At 40.8% G+C, this 23,092-nt stretch overlaps 9 protein-coding genes across 9 annotated transcripts; 5 read left to right on the top strand and 4 right to left on the bottom strand.

Moving 5' to 3' along the window:
• Positions 1-563: 563 nt before the first annotated feature.
• Positions 564-1,816, top strand: EAE97_011204 (uncharacterized protein; the record flags this gene model as incomplete). The annotated part of the gene is made up of 5 exons (XM_038881719.1): positions 564-671; positions 733-756; positions 823-893; positions 959-1,040; positions 1,100-1,816. The coding sequence occupies 5 exons, from the start codon at positions 564-566 to the stop codon at positions 1,814-1,816; spliced, it is 1,002 nt and encodes a 333-aa protein (XP_038727451.1).
• A 1,209-nt stretch (positions 1,817-3,025) lies between these two features.
• EAE97_011205 (uncharacterized protein) lies at positions 3,026-4,621 on the bottom strand (the record flags this gene model as incomplete). Its single annotated transcript, XM_038881720.1, has 3 exons — positions 3,026-4,303; positions 4,365-4,495; positions 4,558-4,621. 3 exons carry the CDS (start codon positions 4,619-4,621, stop codon positions 3,026-3,028), a joined length of 1,473 nt encoding a protein of 490 aa, XP_038727452.1.
• Positions 4,622-8,399: 3,778 nt separating this feature from the next.
• On the top strand, positions 8,400-9,431 carry EAE97_011206 (uncharacterized protein; the record flags this gene model as incomplete). Its single annotated transcript, XM_038881721.1, has 1 exon — positions 8,400-9,431. The coding sequence occupies one exon, from the start codon at positions 8,400-8,402 to the stop codon at positions 9,429-9,431; it is 1,032 nt and encodes a 343-aa protein (XP_038727453.1).
• A 357-nt stretch (positions 9,432-9,788) lies between these two features.
• Positions 9,789-11,806, bottom strand: EAE97_011207 (uncharacterized protein; the record flags this gene model as incomplete). The annotated part of the gene is made up of 3 exons (XM_038881722.1): positions 9,789-11,390; positions 11,452-11,567; positions 11,674-11,806. The coding sequence occupies 3 exons, from the start codon at positions 11,804-11,806 to the stop codon at positions 9,789-9,791; spliced, it is 1,851 nt and encodes a 616-aa protein (XP_038727454.1).
• An 84-nt stretch (positions 11,807-11,890) lies between these two features.
• EAE97_011208 (uncharacterized protein) lies at positions 11,891-14,727 on the top strand. Its single transcript, XM_038881723.1, has 4 exons — positions 11,891-12,476; positions 12,544-13,086; positions 13,282-14,311; positions 14,360-14,727. Exons 2-4 carry the CDS (start codon positions 12,733-12,735, stop codon positions 14,563-14,565), a joined length of 1,590 nt encoding a protein of 529 aa, XP_038727455.1. The 5' UTR covers positions 11,891-12,476; positions 12,544-12,732; the 3' UTR covers positions 14,566-14,727.
• A 305-nt stretch (positions 14,728-15,032) lies between these two features.
• Positions 15,033-16,004, bottom strand: EAE97_011209 (uncharacterized protein; the record flags this gene model as incomplete). The annotated part of the gene is made up of 1 exon (XM_038881724.1): positions 15,033-16,004. One exon carries the CDS (start codon positions 16,002-16,004, stop codon positions 15,033-15,035), a length of 972 nt encoding a protein of 323 aa, XP_038727456.1.
• A 2,812-nt stretch (positions 16,005-18,816) lies between these two features.
• EAE97_011210 (uncharacterized protein) lies at positions 18,817-19,766 on the top strand (the record flags this gene model as incomplete). The annotated part of the gene is made up of 5 exons (XM_038881725.1): positions 18,817-18,911; positions 19,000-19,074; positions 19,125-19,247; positions 19,300-19,489; positions 19,590-19,766. 5 exons carry the CDS (start codon positions 18,817-18,819, stop codon positions 19,764-19,766), a joined length of 660 nt encoding a protein of 219 aa, XP_038727457.1.
• Positions 19,767-19,847: 81 nt separating this feature from the next.
• Positions 19,848-20,407, bottom strand: EAE97_011211 (uncharacterized protein; the record flags this gene model as incomplete). Its single annotated transcript, XM_038881726.1, has 3 exons — positions 19,848-19,968; positions 20,035-20,340; positions 20,394-20,407. 3 exons carry the CDS (start codon positions 20,405-20,407, stop codon positions 19,848-19,850), a joined length of 441 nt encoding a protein of 146 aa, XP_038727458.1.
• A 290-nt stretch (positions 20,408-20,697) lies between these two features.
• On the top strand, positions 20,698-22,767 carry EAE97_011212 (uncharacterized protein; the record flags this gene model as incomplete). Its single annotated transcript, XM_038881727.1, has 1 exon — positions 20,698-22,767. The coding sequence occupies one exon, from the start codon at positions 20,698-20,700 to the stop codon at positions 22,765-22,767; it is 2,070 nt and encodes a 689-aa protein (XP_038727459.1).
• Positions 22,768-23,092: the final 325 nt, after the last annotated feature.

The following is a 23,092-nucleotide window of genomic DNA, read 5'->3' on the forward strand; positions in this document are numbered from 1 at the left end:
TCTCAAACCATGACGATGGACCATCAAATTCACAACTCGGCCTTAGGCAAGTACCGACTAGTAGCTATCATCCCTGGTTGAGAGTCTACAGGGTATACAGCGTCTATATCCACTACCAGTCCGTACTGTAGAACTAATTTCCAGGGCCACAAGCACCCCAAACACCCGTCACGGACGCTACAGCAGTCTCCCCAATCACTGACAGGCTCAAGACAGGCCCCAGGTATTCTCACAATTCAAAATAACAGGGATCTCAGCTTAACCTTGAAATCCCCGACGCCAAATTGTTCACAGACACAGACACAGATAGGAAACCTTAAGGCCAGCTAACAATTTAATCTGACGGCCTCGGGATTCGATTTACGATACTTCGTAGTCCCTGAACCTATTTCCTTTCTCAACATCCTATTCTGATTCTTCCGGCAGAAGGTTCCTTCTTTTTCTCCATCTACTTTACCTTACTCTTTTTCGTTCCTCCGTCCAGTTGAAGAATTGTTTGAAATCGGGTGAAAGTACAAGCCTTGAAGAATACTTGTGGATAGGGACAGATTGTACAGGACGCAATGTGGTTCCCCAAATCATTGTCGGCGCTATGGCTGGCTTCTTGTGTCATTGCAGCTGGAGATACGCAGACTACGAAGCTGAGTGAGGACGGAATTAGGAGTATACCAGTATGTTTGCTCGATGATTGAATTACTATTGAGGGGAGAGTTGACTGACTTGTTGGAATAGCTTCGAACACATTCGCTGAATCAGGTCAGTAGTTGAATAAGAGGCGCATTATATAGATCTGGGGACTTTGCTGATTTGGATTTGGATTAGCCATATTTGGATTCGGATATGCAAAGTAGATGGTTCGATTTCGGCGGAAATACTATTGTGAGAGCAGACAAGTATGCATGCGCTCTGAGTTCAGGACAAGTTGCTGGGGATAGATGGGCTGATGTGGAGTGTACAGGTACATACGATTGACATATGATCATCCATCTTCTTCAGGATGGCTTTTCTCAAGAGTCCCACTAACGGCCACAAACTGGGAGGTATGGATAAAATTCGCCTACATTCTTCTCAATGCAATCTAACCACAACTCATCTGCAGATCGAAGTCGAATTTAAGGTCCATGGTCAAGGCAACCTCCACGGTGATGGTTTCGCCATGTGGCTCACCAAACAACGCGGAATTCAAGGCGACGTCTTCGGCTCCGTTGACAAATTCGAAGGTCTTGGAATCTTCTTCGACACCTACAAGAACAATCGTCCCGGAACCGTCTTTCCTTATGTAATGGCCATGGTCGGCGATGGCAACACTGCCTATGACAAGAGTAACGATGGCAAAGATCAAGAATATATGGGCTGTTCCGCACGGGGTCTCCGCAATGCAAATGTCCCAACTAAAGCCAAACTCACCTATTTCCAAGACAAATCTCTCAAACTCGAGCTCCAATACAAGAAGGAAGATCAATGGGAACTCTGCTTTGAAACTTTTGAACCACCTACTATTCCATCCGTAGCCTATCTTGGATTTTCTGCCGAAACTGGTGAATTGAGCGATAACCACGATATCATCAGCGTCAACACAAATAATTTGTACGATACCAACACTCACAAGAATAAGTACAAAGATTCGCACCCTAAGCCTGAAAATGGAAATAGTAGGTCTCAAAAAGGACAGGGTATTTTGAACAGAAAGAAGAAGCCTGCCGGAAGCTGGAGTTGGTTCTTTGTTAAGTGTATCATTGGACTCGTTGTTCTGGGTGGTGGTTATGTCGGATATACGGCTTGGAGAACTTCGCAAAGGAGGAGCCATCGATTTTAGATGATGGAGAATGAAGGCCATGGTACTTGAGTATTCAAATCTGACCGAATTTGAATTACAAAGTTGGAAAGTGAGCGAAATGAACACAAGAACACGAAAAAACAGTGGACAAGGAACGAGAATTGAAACCCAAATTCACATGCAAATAAGATAAAGATCAATCTCTTTACTTACTCCTTCTATTGGTGGATTGATACCGAGAGGAAAAGTCGAGAACAACCAGGGGTTTCAAATAGTTTACGTAGTATACCAAAGAAAGCAAGACAGAAAATCAATAACAGTGTGGGAAATGCAAGGGAATGAAAAGATTCTAACGATCGGGGTCTCAAAATAATGTGATCTGTGATGTATGATCCGTAAAACGAAATGTTTAATATAGCTTGGTGAGTGTACTGTGCCTACCCAACAGGAGATGGGCGGGCTACTTAGGGGGTTGATTGTAAGCGAGAATATTCAGGGGGATGTTAACTTAGATACTAATAATCCAACGATGTACGAGTAGAAGATGCTTGATGCTAGATAGGTAGGTAACTCGGTCATAGGAATCGGGGATCCCCGTTGAAGGATACAAAAATGAAATACCTCGATGCTTGAAATTGGCAAGAGCTCTTGTGAATTCATCAACAAAAACTACTTCGCGAGCTATATCTATCGTATCTATGATTCTATAAACCTAATTGAGCGCATCTCCTCAAATAGATCTTAGAGAACAAAAATTACATGACCAGATGTTTACTGATTCGCCTATGAATCTAAGCAAGAAGATTAGTCACCAGAAGGGACGACATTCTAGTGATGAGACTCCTCCCCCTTCGGAAGTATGAGAATCTATGCACTCACCACCCATGTAAAATTCACGTAAACCTTCCTCACACCAGTCATATCACATAGAGAAGAAGGATCCATATCTACTTAGCTACAGAATCATTGAGTGTATTCCTACTAACCAAGTCTGACTCTAAGCGTACCCAATATTTCTAACCGTTCGCTCACTAATTTCAAACCCGAGAGTTTGGAAATAAAAATACATCGAATCTCGCAACTAAAGATCTAATATCCATCGAAGCCCACCAAAGACACACAACAAACCCCCCAAATACCCTCCAAAGTAAGACCCAATCCCATGGTATGCTAATATCATATCAAAACGCCTATCATCTATTCATAATGCGTACTCATCTGGTTTTCCATTCCCATCCCCCCACTTCCTTAGTGAGAGGTAAGAGCGTTACTCATACCCATTAACGCCATGCCCACAAATGCAAAAGAAATGCACAAGCTTCTATTATGATTCAGACCCAGGCACTCCGCGAAAAGATGCAATGCGACGCTAGCCATAATGCCCCCCGTGATACCAAACATGCATCCATAAGCCACAATATTAGGCGCATGACCTTCCCGTCCGGCAATTGAAAACCATGCGGCTGCGATTGCGGCACCTGCTGGCTGTGACACACCTCCGAGGAAGGAACTCCAAAAGATAGCCCGTGGTCGGCTACCAAGTGCTAGGTACAATGGCAGAGCCATTGCAAATCCTTCGGTGATGTTATGAACAAGTAAAGCTAAAAAGACAGAAACTCCAAGTTCGGGGTTTGCATGGTTTGTAGCAAACGTAATAAAACCTTCGGGTAATTTATGTAATCCAATAGCTATGCTTGTTTGAAGACCAATATCCATAAATACATTTTCGGGAACATGGTGATGATGTTGTTGAGCTTCAATGTCAGAGTCATGACAACTGGGAATTTCTATTTCGGAAATAGCCCTGCGTAATTGCGCTGAATTTTCTGGAGCCTCTTCTTCTTCCTCTTCTGGTAATGTGAAAGATTGAGATCGGGCTGATAAGGTGCCTGTGGGAGTTCGCGCCGAACAAGGAATCTTCGTACTCATGGGGGTTTTTAAGCATTCTCGTCCACAAAGATCGGAATACCCAAAACATGGTCCACTCTCATCACAATTGGCCTTCCTATCCTTTACAAAAGACATCACTCTGTCATGAACTACCATGAGGGATGGTCGCCTGGTAAGATTATGGGATTGGCGGCGATTGCTTGGCTGAGAATCTTTATTTGGTGGTGTAAGACCTTCTATTAAAGGCTTTCCATTCTCTCCGACGTGTGAAGCGAGAAGTGGTGTAGATTCCGACATCGCACTGTTTCCTTGATTGACTGCTGCATGAGAATTCGATTTTGATAGCGAAAGATGATTATCATGGTGGCCATCAAAGCCATCGAAGGTTTGGTGATTATGGCTGTGGCTGTGGTCGTGGTCGTGGTCGTGATGCGTTGCATCTTGATTATGAGAATGATCGCAGTGTGAGACATGCGAGGGGATAAATTGATGCATGAGCCTCGAAACAATTTGTATGCCAATAAATCCTGCAGCGAAACAAGCCAAAAGATTCCATGCAGCAGCTTGAGCTGTATAACCGCCCTCCATTAGATATTTTTTCGATGATGGGAGCATACTATACAACGAAGAGAATATCTATCAAAAGAAATGTATAGTTAGTTAACAAGTAGGCAAATGGCTGAAAGATATAACCTACCATTACACCAAAACTCAAACTTAGAGATGCAGCTAGGAAAGCATTGTTATCTTGTATCCTGAAATTCTTCTTGCTGGGGATATATCTAATCAATAGATCTATGCATATTATGCAACTACCAATAACACATGCTAAAAACTGTCGTTAGAGTTGATCAAACAACGGTCCATGGACCATGGAGTATTATACTGACCTATTCCACTGATAATAGCCATAATCCACCCTCTCATATCATTATTCAACGAGTCTGCCTCCATACTGACGGTTTGTGATGCCAACTTTATAATGATATATTCTTGCTTCCTCAAACACTCTCTCCGTCTGCGGGGTTGATATACAAGTAGTAACTCAAAAATATATCCAATACAAGGTGGCACAAGGTCGAACTAGGTCAAACCTGACTGTATGGGTTGTCGCAGGTTATCCCTGATGTTTTTGCAGAAGATGGTATTGAAGGGGGTATTGTTGCATGTGTTGTCGCAGTGGCATTAATGTAGATCGAAGTGATGTAGCTATGAATGTCCAACTGATTCGCAGTACAGTTCACAGGTAGACCCGAAAAAGTCTCGGAAGGAGTAAGAAGAGTATATTAGGGTTTTAGGTGAATCTGAGACTGGCGAAGCAAACAATCTTTGAAGGAGATAACAAAGTAATGAATGGTGTAAGACAGTGAAAGGGCGAAAGAGTTAGAGGAAGACGAACAGGATATTCAGAGGTTTTCGCGGCTATAGGAATTGAATTATCTTATGTCATAGGTAACTAACTGCAATGACAAGATTGATAAGAATGAACACACGATGAAGGAATATTATTAAGCTACTTTACCTAGTAGGAAGAATAATAAAATTACCTAGCAAGACCTTGATGGCTTGCTTGGTGCAAGAAGACAACAAGGAAAGTCAGGAAAGACCCGAATTCAGAATTCTCCAAAAGGTTAAATCATAAATCATGTAAATCATAGATGCATTCATTCATCCACTCTTTTTGATTGGTCAATAGTCTTAAATTCATAATAAATCCCGAGTGTTTAATTCGTCATTGAGAAAAAAGAAAATATAGACAAGGCGGAGTCTTTACCCAGGTCTGAACCTTAACTCGATCCTTTTAACCATCAAGGTTCTCAAATTGATCCCGCCACACCGCTAGCCTTGACAACAGGTTCCACGTGCAGCTCTCGAGATTATTCATCACTGTGACATCGACGTTGATTGGCCATGATGTCTATCGAGTAATTGCTTTTACTTTGTTTTGTTGTTCGAGTCAAGATCATTTGATTGTTTATATATGTTGTTCAGATAAGACAACATCAAGAAGGAGCCGCAGTAGCGTAGATGCATGTACAGGTGGAAAATGCCACTTACGTTATCTTGATTGTGTGTCTACCTAGTAGCTTTCTCCTTTGCTGTTGAACACTCCCTCGAGACTCTATAGTGTTCACGTCAACATAAACGAGAACCCCTTCAAAATTTCATCCAAATTTATAGTAGAATACTCATTAAGACTACTGTTTGGTATATCAGATTTTGCAATAGTTTGAAGGCATGTATATTAATGTTGGTCACCGTCGGCTATTTGATTTCTATTCCAAAAATAACCAGTGTACTCCTCCATTCCATTCAGCCTGGATGTCTAAGATCGTTTGGAAGCATAGTACTTCACTACCTAATTCTAATTTGAAGAGTGCCACAGCTATTCTTTTCGGACTCACATAATCGAAATGCATTGCTCAGCATCCTTCGAGATCAGTTGTCGATTCTCTGAGTTAGGTGAGATATCTTGAGCGCTTTACACGACTATTCTCGAAGGACTTTTGTATAAGAATGGAATTAGTTGTAAATTTGAGAAGTCTACCATTTGTATAAGGGTTTAATGCTCTGGAGAACTCGATTCTTTTAATGTGTTCCTATACAATCTCAGTATGATAAATGTCTAGATCTAATATCTTAGTTTAAACAAGACATCAGGGTATCTTAGGCGAGGTCCTCAGGGGGGAAGGTGGGCCTTTAGCATCCAATTATTAGTATTCTCATCCGAAGACTACCATCTGAATGATTGATCAAGTTACTCATCTACGTAGAGTTCCCGTCCTAAACTATCATCCAAATAAGTATGAAACGTGTCATCGAAATGACTCGACATAAATCGCAAATTCCTGAGTGATGTGACTTTGATATCGTAGTGTTTCAGTGACTCAACATGGATCGTACAGTCATGGTGATGTGATTTTGATATCGTAGTGACTCGAGAACATTCCCAAATGACGCATCTGAAGGCTTCAACCTGTCTCCAGAGGTGCTCAATTGGATCCAGTTCCCCCTATTTGGACATGCTCCCTTCGTTAACAAACACCATCAAAATCTACAACTAATGCGATATCTACTTTTCGGATCATTCGACTCCAAATCACACAAACTATTCTCATTAATCAACCTACCTCAAAGAACCTACCTACCTTAAATAGCCAAACTACCATCAACAGTCAGCCTGCCTTAAACAACCAGCCTGCCTTAAAACCCATCTTCTTTAAACAGTCAACCTACCTTGAACAATCAATGTGCCTTAGATGATGATCTTAACTTAAACAATTAACCTATTCTAAACAACAATCTTCCTTTCAAAATCAGCTCGGAGAGCAGTCAACTCCATGCAAAAGGAAGATAGAGAAAAGTTGGTGATCAACGTACCAACTTTTTCTATCATTGTTTCTCACTAACCCATGCCCCTGGGGCAGCCGTCTTCATCTTGCACTACAATATACGACAGGAAGCTGCGGAGGCTGGTGATTTAAGCAAGAAAGGATTTGATCGACCAGAAACAATACCTCTTAGGTGTGTGTGGTATATGCTCGGTTGTCTTTGACCAACATCATTTTTCAGCATTTTAAATGCTAAATACTCAAGAGATACTAATGACTTGAACGATAGATTATCAGTTCAAAGAACCATTAAGACTTCAACCCAAGGATTCAGAGAGCCTCTTCCATACTCGCACTCCCTGGCGAAGGCGCTGTTAACACTCCAGGCTTGGGAGCGCAAGTCATGAGATTTCTCAGTCTTTTGTTCAATAAATCTAACCTGAATAATTTCAGAACTTAGCCAGTTTGGCCGTCATTTCACAAAGAGTATAGTGAAAACTCACTCAATGTGGAGGGATCACCAGTAGGTGTACGGACTGACGGGATACTACAAGAATGGACTTAAAAATATCTCTTGATATGGCTATTGGTACATCTTAGAAATTGTTTGAATGTTTCATTAGAGATTGAACAATCGAAACATAAAGTTTTATATAAAGCAATTAAAGATTGAATTTGTTGAAAATTTCGAAAGTTGAGAGGTGTCTCGTCAGACCATGCATCCACTGGTGAACTATCTGTTGGTAAAAAGAGTGATCCTAGCCCTACAAACCCGACATTCGAAGAACATGGAGTTTCAGTCATCTTAGAGCTGACCATAAATTGTATATTCGAAAGTATGGCTTGGAAAAGTCTCAGAGACTATTGTACATTATCAATTTCTTAACTCGTTGTTTTTAGCATAATATGCTTTGCTTGAAGGAGTAAAGAGGATAGACTAAGAAAATTGCATGGCTTTCCATAAACATTAGCTTACACTGCTTATTCGTAAGAGAAAATCTGATCGGGATTGACCACTAACGATGCCCTTCAATAATCTAATTGTTCTATCCCAACTCAGAGGATGAAAAGTCTAAGTAGTATCATATCTGGAAAAGTATTCAAGTGCTTATTTCATACTATCAACTATTGTAAATTTATTATTGAAATACAGCGTGATTGTTGCAGATCTAACCCTCGGAAAAACTCTGGGCTTCCGAGACAGTTTTCCGAGACACGTCAGGAAAGTTCAACTGACATCAACACGAAACCTCGTTCTAAAAAAGAAAAAAGCTCACGCGGAAATATCGACATCGTGATCATAGACTCACATTGATCACCCCCAACCCCAAAATAAATCCCATAAATAATCTCCCTCTCCCATTCGGTACGAGCTCTCGTCAAGCTCGATTCTCTCTGTCATGTCCAAAACTACCTTCGCAATTATAGCAGGCGTTTCTGCAGCCACTGGCGCCGGTATAACCGCCGCCATGTATTCCACACGATCTGAAAAGAAAATCCAAGCAGCTGCAAGCTCAACAGCAGTCACAGCATCCTCTACTTCTTCCGCGCATTCACCAGTGCCTCTACCAGTTGGTCAATCCATAATCAAGGACGTCATAGCACCAGTCGACCCCGCAGGTCTTTTCCAATACGGATTTCCAGGACCCGTCGCAGATCTAGCGACGAGAAATGCGCTGATATCTTCATTCGATCGAAGACTTCGAAATCCTTCTTGGGTTGCAGAACATATAACTCCCGCCTCACTTGCAACTCAAAACGGCGATCGCAAACATTCCTATTTCGTCGAAGACCCCTCTGTCCCTGAAAAATTCCGCGGCAAATTGAAGGACTACGCTCGTTCTGGTTACGATCGCGGACACCAAGTACCTGCCGCCGACGCAAAATGGAGTCAAGAAGCCATGAACGATACCTTCTTCCTCACAAACATGTGTCCGCAAGTAGGAGAAGGATTCAACCGCGATTACTGGGCGCATTTTGAGGATTTTTGTCGCAGACTTACGACTCGATACCCTAGTGTGAGAATCGTTACTGGACCTTTGTATTTACCGAAGCGCGATCCAGCGGATGGAAAATGGAGGGTTACTTATGAGGTTATTGGAAATCCACCAAATATTGCTGTACCGACACATTTCTACAAGGTTATCTTTGCGGAAGATGGTACTACAGCAGGCCCAGTAGCAGTTGGTGCATTTGTGTTGCCTAATGCGAGGATACCGAATGAGAAGCCGTTGACGGATTTTGAGGTACCTGTTGAGATGGTGGAGAGGGCTAGTGGGTTGGAATTTATGACGAAGTTGCCAGCTCAGAGGAGAAAGAGATTGTGTGATGACATGATGTGCGCGTTAGTTATAAAAGATTATTCGGATAGACAGAAGGCATTTGCAAAGGATAGTGCACCAAGGAGGACGAGTCCAAGACACACTTCTTAGATTGGGCATGTAATGGGCGGAGATTTGCAGCATATATACAGCATCGGCGAGCATTTCTGGTGGGATTGCATAGCATGGCGTTTGCTTTTTCTAAAGATAGTTTTTTTTTTTGGAATTCGTGTTGCTATTCATATACCATAACATTAATACCCTACAATTGCATCACCAAGCAGATTCAAACTTTGACAAGAAACACATCTCCTGGTTCTATGGGTGCACATATGTGAATAAGACAATTCAAAAATTATCAATGTGACTACATTACAATTCGCCCAAACGCCCCATGCTTCATTTCGCCCGAAAATGCTATATTCTGGTATACAGTCCGAGTTTCACTCCCCAGATATCAAATACTCACTATCGTGCTTGTCTAAATTTTCCCTGCCTTTGCATCGCTTGTAAACTTTCTTCTTGGCTTGGCAACGGTCCCCGCTTTCTAATTCCAGCACTACCACCTGATAAATCTGTACTATCTAAGCCAGGTATTGGCATACCAGGAGGAGGTGGAGGAACAACGAAGCCAGGTGGGAGTTGAAAGTTTGGTGGGAGCATCGGCGGTGGGGGTGGCATGCCCGGTGCCCCTGGAGGTGGCAAACCAGCCTTCATCATAATTGCTAAGGTATTGGCATCTATATTTCCAGGTAAAGGTGGAGGTGGCATATTACCTCCGCTGAGCATAGGTGGAGGTGGAGGCGGAGGAACACGATTCATACCAGGGATAATTCCCATACCAGGTAATGGTAGACCAGGTATTCCTGTGGCAAAACCGGGTACCTTTGCAGGCATTTTCTGATCGACTAATCCTTCCATTTCGTCTTCAGCTTCTTGATCTTCTTCCTCTTGACGTTGGCGTCGCCCGCCGCGACGATCATAGGTTCCTTGCGCCTCGGCAGCTGAGTCACCAATATGATAGCGGTCTTTGAATGTATCTGTGTCACCGGGACGTACACGTGTCCAGAATCGAGTGATTCGATCATTGGAACCTGATGCTAAGATGTGACCGAGAGGATGCCAATCAAGTGACCAGATAGCAAATTCATGAGCGTAGGTTAATTTATGAGCTGGATAGATGGTTTGAGCCGGTGTAGTAGTGGGGTCCGGACTATCGTAAGGGGCTATGGAAGGTTCCGTTCCAGCAGGATTGTTTGGTTCATCTAGGAGGTAGTGGAAAAGAGATCCATCAGCACCGCCAGTGCTCAAAAGTGAAGGGTGAATTGGATGCCATGCCAGGGTAGAGATGTCTTTATCATGCCCTTTGAGCAAACATACATCGCGCATCATTCGCAAGTCGAATACTCGTGCGGTTTGGTCTCGAGCTGAAGTGGCTAAGCAGTGGCCTCGTACTGGTTCAAAAACCGTTTTTGTGATTGTGTTCTTATGTCCATGGAGAGTCGTCAGACATCGGCCACTGCGCGGATCCCATAACTTGACAAGATGATCTTTTGATCCAGAAACAAGTAATCCCTTAGTCGGATGCCAGTCAACACTTTTCGCGTCCCATCCATGCCCAGAGAGAATAGACTCCTCAACACCGCCAGCAAAATCGAAAATCTTTAGCTTAGAGTCATCCGAGGCCGTGACAAACTTTGAGTCGTTTGGACTAAATGCAAGATCTCTTATAGGGTCGTCATGTCCTTGAATGACTTTGACGTTGTTGAAATTCGGTTGCCAGTATTTGATCACTCCATCATGATCAGCTGATATCAACCAGTCATCACTATGAGAATAAGACAAAGCGCGAATAGCAACATCATGTGCTTGCATAATTGTCTCGAAGTTGAAACCTGCGCCATTCCATAGAGTAAATTCTCCACTACTGGAGGCTGTGAGTAATCGTCGACCTTCTGGTGTCCATCTTACCACATTCACAGGGTGCTTGATTTTATTAAGTGACGAATGTAAATGCCTCCCTGGAACCGAATCTGCTGCATTATGAATTCTTGCCAGCGGTGGTAACATCTATGAGTGATTAGAACAAAAGGGTCAAAATTACCTATGCGACTAGTTTAAGAATACTCACATCTATCATGTAACTTGGACTGGGTCTTTCCATCTCACCTTGGTAACCGCCTTTATACCTTGGCTGACGGTTCCGCATCCAGTGAACCATAGTAGAGCTATAATCCGTGACAGGGCCTATATAGAGTTAGTAAATCAAGACATTCCAAGAAACGAGAAGATATAGATGAGCTTCCCAGCCTGCCTCAATCGACAATTAAAAAATTTCAAATATTGTACTTACGACGGCCTCTCCCTCTCACGAAGTCCCTTTCACCACCCCCCTCTTCCTGTCCTCCATCATCTCTTCTTCCTCTTCCTCTTCCTTCCCTTTCTCGATCCCGTCCACCTCCATACTCTCGAGGTTCGTATGCCATTTTTATCAGTGCATCATTTCCTTCAATAATATTTGATCAAACGACTACTTTCTTCTTCGGCGAGGTCCGTTGAGTTTGATTCGGGATCATGTGTTTGGAACTTGCGAGGACTACGTGAATAAAGAAAGCCAAGTCAAAGAGGTCATGCTTTCAGAAAATGGTCGCGACTTTGACACTTGATGAACAAGGATTCGCAATGGCACGGAACGGAACAACGATTTATCGACGAGTGTGATTAGTAATCATATTGATAACCTCTGCTCGAGCTCTGGTGCCTCCACATGGGCGATAAGGGCGATAAGGGCAAGGCTCATGAGAAAGGATAATTTGGTGTGAAATTGCATGCGTGCATACCTACCTAGTACTTGGAATGCCCTTGCCATTCTTGACGTCTTGTGCTTCACTCTCTCTAGATCCGTCCAAATCTTCGAAGACTGTATTTGCTATTATTCATACTTGAGTTCAATTTGAGGATCTTGATAAATACTCAATTTTCGACCGTCCTACACTTTTGTAAGACCGCTACCAGTACTCGTATATCAATTAAGTTTGCGCCGCTACTCGACGGTTCTTGGGTCCATCATCACTTATTCTCAGCCAATAATTGACCTCGGGAGGGGTTTGGCCAGTGAGGAATTCACTTTCATTACGGCTACAATAATTGTCTACGGTAAATATTCGAACACCTTTTCTTTCATTACACTCCCGTTGATCAATTGATTCTCCTATTTTCACAGCTTCAAATATTATTCAAGTTATCGGGTAATTGCGCATATTGCTTGTTCACCCTTGTGCTTTCTCCTTGGTATCTCCCCTCGTTCTCGTGGAACATTGTTTATCAATCATTCCAGAGACACGTTCATTACTCGGTACATGTTCAGATACTAGCAGCTCGAATTTCAATACGGCTCTATGCGATCTTCGCAATGATGACCTCTGAAAATGCCACAGCAACTGGTACGGAGAGTGTGGCAGATATTTCTCCAACAACCATCAGGCGATCTACACTTTCACATGTCAATGGTGCACACGGAAAGAAGAGAGCCAACATCAGCGTCGCGGATTTCCCAAAACCTCTCACACAACAGCATACATCCGATTCACTTCGAAAATACACACAAAAGAAGTATAGACACGTCGCTGCTGTTCATTCTAAACCTCGAACATCATGTCTTAGCCATGAAAGCGATGCGGCCCCTAGCTTTCTTGGATTTAGAAATTTGATGGTGCTTGTTTTACTAATCTCAAATCTGCGATTGATGTTGGAAAATATTCGAAAGGTATATTTCCTCCCAGTCATGTATTTCTCGATTGAAAGAAGAATTGGGTGCTTAAGAGGGGAAAGAGGGGTCACGGAGTTCTGTCTGAATACCTCGTTCCTCTGCATTTTCTGACAACGCCGATGTTATGATCTTTAGCTTAGCTTTCCTATTCAAACCCTGGCTTCATCGAATGTAGCTAACAATTCTTAATAGTATGGAGTTTTGATATGTTTAAGATGTCACGATTATCGCAGACAAGATCTCATTCTAGGTGCTGCTCTTTACTTTATAGTTCCATGCCATCTTTTTGTCGCCTACGTTGTCGAACTCGCCGCCGCGCAACAGGCAAAAGCATCACTAAAGGGAAGCAAAAAGAGAGCTGGAACGGCGACGCCAGGTGGTAGCTATATTGCTACCCAGGCCGAACATGAGAAGTTCCATTCAACTTGGAAAGTAATAGCTTGGATACATGGACTGAACATAACGCTCTGTTTGCTCATCACATCCATAATCGTCTACTTCTTCATACATCATCCCCTTATAGGCACAATAACCGAGGCACACGCAATCATTGTCTGGTTGAAAACGTATAGTTATGCATTCACCTGCCGCGATCTTCGACATGCTTATCTCCACCCCTCTAGTAAAGAGGAAGATGCATTGCCAGAAATATACAACAAATGTCCCTACCCACAGAATATCACGCTGAATAACTTGACATACTTTTGGTGGGTTCCAACATTGGTTTATCAACCCGTATATCCTCGGACAAACAAGATTAGATGGGTTTTTGTAGGTAAGAGGTTGGCAGAAGTTTTTGGTCTGAGTATTTTCATATGGGTTGCTAGCGCACAATATGCAGCCCCTGTCCTGCAGAACTCCTTAGACAAGATGGCATCTCTAGATCTTCCATCCATCCTCGAACGATTGATGAAGTTGTCTACGATATCTCTGGTCATATGGCTAGCAGGATTCTTCGCATTATTCCAATCTTTTTTGAACGTTCTTGCAGAGGTCACAACATTTGGGGATAGGAACTTCTACGATGATTGGTGGAACTCGTCCAGCGTGGGAACATATTGGAGAACTTGGAACAAGCCTGTTTATCAATTCATGAAACGACATGTTTTCTCACCTCTCGTAGGCAGAGGCTGGAGTCCATACTCAGCGAGTGTTGCGGTATTTACATTCTCCGCTATTCTCCATGAAATAATGGTCGGCGTACCGACACATAACATGATTGGTAGGTTCACAGGGTGATTTTATGCTGTCGTCTGCTAACAATCTTTAGGCGTTGCATTCATTGGCATGATGGCACAGCTACCACTCATTGCTATCACGACCCCATTAGAGAAAATGAACGGCATAAATGGCAAGATTATCGGAAACTGTATCTTTTGGGTATCTTTCACCCTGGTTGGACAACCCCTTGCTGCATTACTTTACTTCTTCGCGTGGCAAGCTAAATACGGGAGTGTTAGCAAGCAGGTCAAATAATGGCAGTCTACATCACAGACATTTTGGCCGTTTTAACAGCGCCTTACTTCAGTCTTTAAAAACAAGTAGTATGAATTTCTATGAGCTTGGCGGCTCCCAGCATGTGTAACTGCTACACTTACTCTTTCTGCCGCAATTAGACACAAAAATAGAGAAGCCACAATGCCTGGCTATCATTAATATGGTACAGAACTTTTATCCCAAAATACTCGTGGTGAACAAACATTCCCTTTGAAGTATCCAGTCGATGCAAGCCATAGAAATCATTCAAATGTTCCCTTACAAGATCAGTGGATTCGCCCACTTTCCATCATCTCTGGGCGCGATCGGCGAGTTACGCAAAATACAGGAATCCCTCCAAATTTTGATATACTACCATCCCATACGTTTCCGAGCATACAACCGATTGTTCATATCCAATATGAACATGAATAAATTTCAAGATTTGCATGCATTACACTGTAAATCTAGATGAAAGGGATTCCCACCCATGAGACCTGCCTATACTGCACATACTCATCCCCAAAGAACTTAATCAACAAAGCCTCTTCCCCTTTAATTCTCCTATTGAAGAACATCCACAGAACTAGCGTATATCCCCAGAAACAATAGAAATTTCCCAAAACCATTTGTGTACCCAATCCCCACCAAAAGAATCCAAAATACGAGGGATGGCGCAACCATGCATATAAACCAGTTGTAACAAGTGTATGAGAACGCGATCGAGTGAACTGAACAATGTGGTTGAAACTCCTACCAGCCTGTACCATGGCTACGGATCGAATCGTTTGGCCTAGGATTATGAGGATGAGACCGAGAACGAGAATCAAGTTTTGGGATCGGGAACTGAACAAGGATACGGAAGGGGGAAATTGTAGACCAAAGATGCGGTATGAAGATCCATGGGGGAAAAATGTATTGGTGATGAGAAATTCGGTAACGGCGGCGCTGTGCGCAATGTTGTATGCAGAACCGTTGCCACTGAAGAGGAAGGAGGAGATAGATGCTTCCGGAGTATTGTATCTCGCCGTGGTCCAAAACTCGAGGAAATGGAAGATTGCGAGAGAGGAGATGAAGAAGGGAATGCGCCAGAATATCGAATTGGTGACGAAGAAAAGGTATAAGGTAGCGAACATAGAAATCGCAAGGACAATACCAACGAGGAAAGATCGCAATGCGATTCCAGACAGAGATTTAGGTTGACCGGGAAAGAATTGCTTCTCGAATTGAGTGATGGCTTCGTCGATGCTGGGTATCTCTGCGAATTGTTCTCGATTGGGCCCGACTCGCGCTCGAGGGGCAACGCCGCCGTTCTGTATTACATCCCATGGACGTCGACGAGTTGCGCCGGGTGTGCTCGCTGTACTCTTTAATTGTTCGGGTGAGCTATGCGCTGACGCTGATCCACGAATGGCATTAGTAGTATCATCTGTAGACATGATTATGATAGCAATAATCCCAAAGATACTGGTCGCAAACAATCAAATGAGTGCAATGGAAGCTTGAAGTTTGAAGCTTGATGCTTGGTGGTTAATCCAATACTTTTCAGGCTGGGTTAAGTAATATATATGAGCACGGAGATCCAGTATCGATAGCTAAACAGAAACGAAATTACGAAAAATTATAAGAAATGGGGACAATCAAATACGATTCCCTTTATTCGTACATAACCTTTTTAACTGTTTCTTCATATTGTCCTTGGTGAAGAATGAGATGAGATTTCGAGGGGTTTGTTACCTTTTTCTTGAAGGTTCTTGGAAACCTCGATATTCATTGGTACTTCCTAGTCGGTTTAACAAATAAGCATGTGACAACATTCCATACAACAAAGTCTCACTAAATACCTAGGCAGGTATCCTGACCGCTCAAATAGCTCTATAGATAGATATTTCTCAAATACAATCTACCTATCTAGCTAGTAGATTGTATCCATTAAACATTCAGTAAAGAATTAGATGCTTGAGTTATATATACCTACCTACTTACTATCCACTATGCTTTGTATACTACTAAGTAAGTATATATAACATAATTTATTAGCATATAGATCATATCAGCATGTAGACCACTTTCATCTTAATTCATACTTTCAAATATAAATTATTCATCAACTATTATATCAATTGATTAAGATTATTAAGAATCTAAAAATCTAGAATCTATTATATTATTTTAATAAATTTTTGGATTATAATCTGGTTTTCTATATTTATTATAATATCTATTAAAAGATATTTCCTTATTAGGATTCCCCCTATTTTGATATTTATTATATTGAATCTAAATATTAATCTTTTATTAAAATAATATATTAAAAGTCTTTTATTTAATAAATACTTTTCCTTAATATAATTGAGCTTTTTCTATATATTGATATTTATTTAATATCTTATTTATTTTTCAAAATATATAAACCTTTATATTTAAAAGTATATTCTTATAAACTAATTTTTTTATATTTTTAACTAAAATTAATATAATCTCAAATAAAGGTATAAAGAAACTTAATTAATAATAACTTATTCAAGATTTGACTAATATTAATTAAGAAAAAGCTTCAATTGGATTATAAGGAATTTGAAAGATTTATTGATCTAAATCGAAAAAGAGAAAAGTAAATATACAAATTCGAATATCTAATTTCAAAAGTATAATTTCAAAATTAAATAATATTAAATCTATTTTTTGAAATTCTAATTTTATATTCTAAAAAGTAATTGATTTTTCATATACAATTTTAAAAGCAATAAAGAATTCAATTTTCGAAATATAATTAATATATACCTTAATAAATCTATTAATTTAAACATTATATAAATATTTCAGATTACTAAAATAATCTATATCAAATAATTGAATTAAATAACTTGAATACAATAATAAATATATATATTTAATATCATTTTCTTTATAATAGTTTTGAGATAATATTTACTTATAACTTTTATATCCATTTAATATTAATATTTGATATTTACTCTTTTTTTGATTTTTAATATATTTATCAAAATATTTCAGTTATTCTAAATCTATTTTATTATTTGTTTATTTATTAAATATGAATTTAATAATTTATTTTATAAAAAAATTATTTTTGATATATTAAGTAAAGAAATAAATCTATTCTTAAATTATTAAAAATAAAGGAATAATTTTATTCTCTTTATTTCTATATACTATTATTATAATTTATTTCTAATTATTTAATTATACTAATTTATTTCTACTATATTTCTCAATATTAATAACAACTATAATTATATTTATAATTTCTATTATAAAGTCTATTTTATTGAAATTATAGAAATCTCTATTTAAAATATTATATTTTGTTTATATATTTGCAATCAATTGAAATCAGTTTTTAATAAACTTAGAATCTTTATAAAAAACTTTTTGAAAATTGTAAATATAATTAAAATATATCTTTAATTCAATTCAATATTTTATAAATCAATATACTTAAAGTTTTCTAATATATTTTATGTTTCTTAATTCAAAAATATAATTTATTATATCTTCTATATTCTTAATTTTAAATAAAAATCCTTTCAAATCTATATTGAATATATATTCAATAATAATATTCTCTTTTAATTTTAAAAGATTATAAGATTTATATCAATATTCTATATAAAGAATAAAATAATTAATTCTATATTATAATATTATATACAAAATATTATATATTTTAATAATCTTTTGAATATTTAGTTTTCTGTTTTTTTGAATAGCTTCGATAGTAAGGAGTATATAAGCTTCTTGATTATTCAAATTCATTATAAATTGTTAATAAAACATATATTAAAAGAAAAAAGTATAAATTGAGATGAAAGTAGCCCATATGCTGATATGGCCCACATGCTGATAAATTACATTATAAACTCCCTAAGTTAAGCTCAATGCCACCTACCAGTAGGTATCTACTTGAGTATCCATTTCCCCTTCCCTATGAAATAGCTAAGCCCTTTCTTTCAGCCACCCCCACCACGATCTCGTATCTTCCGAGGACCGAATCCCGTAAGTAGATCAGAAAGGTATTCCGCATACGACCTCGGGAAGTGCTAGAAACGCTTTCCAACTGTCAGGCAAAGTGGAGCTCTTGGTTTAGCTCGGCAGTAAGAAAGCTAAGACGTGACATGTTCACTTAAGATCCAGTTTTGACAGATTTCATCTCTGACCCAAACATTCCATCAATTGAATATCATTTGACTACCTATTAACACTACACTTCCACATCATAATCTAATCATGGAGGCCATTGACCATGTTGAAAATGAAACTAAGATGATGAATGGGGAGCTCTATTATGCATTCGTACCGAACCTCACTGAAAAGCGAAATAGGTAAGAGACAAACAGGAATACACCCATCAGATACTCCATTGAACAGAGTCACTTCCCCGATTACAGCTGATAATTGATCTCCTATAAGATGTCATTGGGCTTGCAAAAGATTCAACGATGCCGCTGATGCCCCAAGACGAAAGCTGGCAGAGATGTGGAGAGAGTAAGCATTCATTTCTACCTGAGTGGCAGTACGAAGACTAACAATACCAGCATCATCAATGACAAGACTCCTCTTCCTCCAGTGGGAGCCACAGATGAGGAAGACTTCGTAATCCTAAGAGATGAACCATATATTGATGGCCCAATCAATGTAGACTATGGAATCAATCTGAGGTAGGCCTCAAACTGCGAAACCGCATTCTGAGAAAGTACTAATCCTCCACAGGATTGGCAAAGGAGTCTACATCAACTTTAACTGCGTATTTCTCGATACCTGTCTGATCACGATAGGAGCTCGTACTCTAATTGGGCCAGGTTGTTCGTTCTATGCTGCCACGCATCCATTAGATCCTTTCCTTCGCAATGGTGTTAATGGCCCGGAGCTTGGGGCACCCATAACAATTGGAGAAGACTGCGTACGTACTTCTGACAATGTTTGACGCGATATCGATATTATTCATCAGCTCAATCCCTGTGTACTACCGATAGGTATCATCGATGCTAACGTTTTCCCAGTGGTTCGGAGGCGGTGTTACAGTTTGCCCTGGAGTAACCATCGGTCGAGGTTGTACCATGGGTGCTGGGAGTGTCGTGACGAAAGATGTTCCCGATTTTCATGTCGTAGCTGGTAATCCAGCGAAAATCATCAAAAAGATCGAGCCGAAAGAACCAGATCCAAATCTCAAGTCCTGATTGCTCAGAGGGGGATAGAGCTCCAACTCATATTAATTTCATCTTCCAAAAGATGCATGCATCATCAATATATTTGATGCCTCATAGACCACCCTGTATTGCGAAAGAAGATATAATCAAGACTAAAACATTGATCAATGCCCATATGAACGGAATCCACGTTGACATCTGAAAATAACCTGCATTGTAAATGGCACCGAGTCTAGGAGTGACAGAATTAGCAACAAAAAAAAGGAAGCTCCTACGTAAATTGCGAGACGATACCCACATCAAACCAACTAGACTTCCCGCCAGCAAGGCTTCAATTCCAGCTATTAAAGCGTACACCAGTGGTATAATCCAAGCATATTGCCAGGCGTTTTTCCCCTTTCCTAGTTGCATTGCAACAGCCCAGGCAGCTACAGCAATGTGCGTGATTCCGTACACAATGAGTGTCCATAGTAAAGTGTATCGCCAAATGTCATGAGCATAGTATAGGTAGTTTGGGACTCCAGGTTTGGGATGGAGAGGCCAATAGAGTGATGGAAATGGCGGCGTGGAGTAGTCAAGAGGTGCCGGGTTATCGATCCGAGTGCTGCGAACTTCAATTAGCATAACTATTCCTCTTAATGTCGTACTGCGACTCACTTCAAAAGGGACATAATTTATTGGGGCGAAAAGCCCATCGTAAGGAAATGGAATGTATGGAAGCTGTAGTCGTTTAACGCGATGCGACGGTGCAGTGTAACTCTAGAAATTATACTTTACATTTTAGCCTTGTGAACCCTTCAGTGCGCAACACAAGGCTGAATTGATATACCTCGGCTGTTGAGCTCCATTCCATCGTTAACACATCAGCCATCACATATCACCCTTAATATCTAAATATTATATCTCAATACGAGCATCACAATGATTTGAAGTCCTGCCAAAATAAATAGGGTAGTTTAAGATGCCGGCAGATAGACTTCTTACGACTGTGTTACGCGCATACCAAGGCGTGCCTGACCCAGCCCAAACTGACAGAATCCTTGGGACAACTACCTCTCTACTTACCACTCTTACGAATCCTTTGAACGTTAGTCTTCTAACATCACATCTCCTTACCGCGCCTGCTATATGGAACAATACCGATGGTCTACGAATTTGCCTCCGAATCATCAGTGTCTTCAATACTGCTGCCATCACGGTGTGCAAAAACGAAGTAGAAAGTCGTAACGAGCATCCACCGTACGATGCATACCAACCTCGGAAAGGAGGCGGGATTGGTTCTGATGATTGGGCTCGATCAGTGATCAAGGGTGCAGATGAAAGGTCGCCAAGATGGCAGCATCTTCTCGTAATCGCTGGCGTGTTACTAGGCATGGAAAATGGAGGAAGGCATGGGCTCTCTAGCGGTCTTAGGAGTACACTCGAGCGAGCATTAGTAACGGCGGCAAACTTAGCACTGGAGAATCCAATGAGAGACGGGATTCTTGCTGCAGAATCCATCGTGTTAGCTCTCAATCACGCATTTCCCCTGTTATCGGACGGAGTGCGTGCGGGTCTGAATTATGATAGTTTAGTCATGATAATGGTACGGTCGGTGACTGCATTGGAGGGCTATCAGGACGGTATTTTCTTGCAATACATTGATGCGGATGTCAAACAAGTCCCGGGAGATAAGTTCGATTGGTCGTCCAAATCCTCCTCTTTTATACAACTACAAAAGCAGGCATCAAGCCCGATACTGTCGTCCATGGGGCCACTTTCGAGGCTTATCGCACATGCAATCGAAAATATGACCAACCCTCTACTCGCAATAGAAATTCGAGAGCATCTTCTTTCCTTCTCGGGCAGACTTCTAGAAGGCTGGAAGAGGAACAAGTTATCGGAAATTGATCCATCTGAGGAGGCGGCTTTTCTAACTCCCGAAACCCTCCAAATGACCACACCAGTCTTATGGCAGGTATTGAAGAGCGCTATGTTTGCTACCGTTGTCATTCTGCAAGGTCTTATGGGAAGAACTATGCTTGACCCTATCCTTTCGACAAGACGCCTTGCCCCGATAGGAGCTTCGGAAACCCTTATCATTCTTGGGAACATTCACTTTATTTCGTCTCGACTTGGCTCGAATTCTTTTTCCGCATATGTGTTCGTTAATTTGTCTTCTATCGACATCCTATCTAATTATCCTCTCGAATCAAGAGAGCTTCTCAAAGCTATATACCCCACGCAAGCTGGCGAGATTCCAAATAACCCTTTGCAGCGCAATCATGATCTATTTTATCTTAATACTTGCGAGCACTTGACAGATATTCTTAGTCCGCCTGACAACGAAAGTTTAATCATTAGTGTGGCAGCCCCTTATCTCAATCCAACAGCTCATCCTGGGTTCTTGGAAATCTTTGAGGCTGCTCACAGCGCTGTTCTTGCAGTACTCTCAGCCCCTCAAAACACAAAATTGACCGCTAGATTCATACCAACTTACGTTGATGCTCTCTTTAATTCCTTTCCGAACAACCTGTCGCCTAGACAATTCCGTTACGCATTTAAGTCTTTAATACACATTACTACTCCGCCTACACCACTGTCGACCGCGGAGCCAATGTTAGCCGAGACCCTTCTAGAAATGCTCCATCACCGTGCAACCCATGCGCCTACATCGTCACTACCACAATCTGTATATATGAGAGACACCGCCAGCCAACAAGATAGTCAGACGCCTCTCTCTGAACAGGCATACCTTATGCTGACACTACTTGATGCATTACCCAATCTTCCCCTCGATACTCTACAAGCATGGTTACCAATATCAGCTGACCTTTTGAATTCCATCGAAGATAATTACATGAGAGAACGATGCAAAGCAAGATTCTGGGAAGTCTTAGAGAGTGGAGAGATGGACGTTGAGAGGAGCGCTTTATGTGTCGGATGGTGGAGTACACGGGGCGGTAGAGACCAGATACTATTTGGGAGGGAAACTCAAGATGTTGGGCCATACATGAGTGGAGGTTTGGGAGAGATTAGAAGTAGATTGTGATAATGTTGGGTGTGGCAGTCAAAAAGCTGATGATGTGATGAAGATATATGAGGTGATAGTTATATTAATGGAACGGCAGCAAAGAGCGAAATTGAATGACAATAATTTTGAGACGGAAGAGAATAAAATGGATCAATCCACTGCTTCCATCACTTTGGACTTGATTTGTTGGCCTTATCAATGTTTAGAATTACTTTCCACGTTCAGACATCAACACATCTAACTTTATTTCAAATATAGCTGTTAATGCCCATACTACTTCTAACCTTGATGCCAATGAAATGAAGGGGCTTAGCCGAGCATCCCCTCAAGTACACTTATTTAA

This window comes from Botrytis byssoidea (assembly GCF_014898295.1).
Source record: "Botrytis byssoidea strain MUCL 94 chromosome Unknown BBYS_034, whole genome shotgun sequence".
Taxonomy (NCBI): Eukaryota; Fungi; Ascomycota; class Leotiomycetes; order Helotiales; family Sclerotiniaceae; genus Botrytis; species Botrytis byssoidea.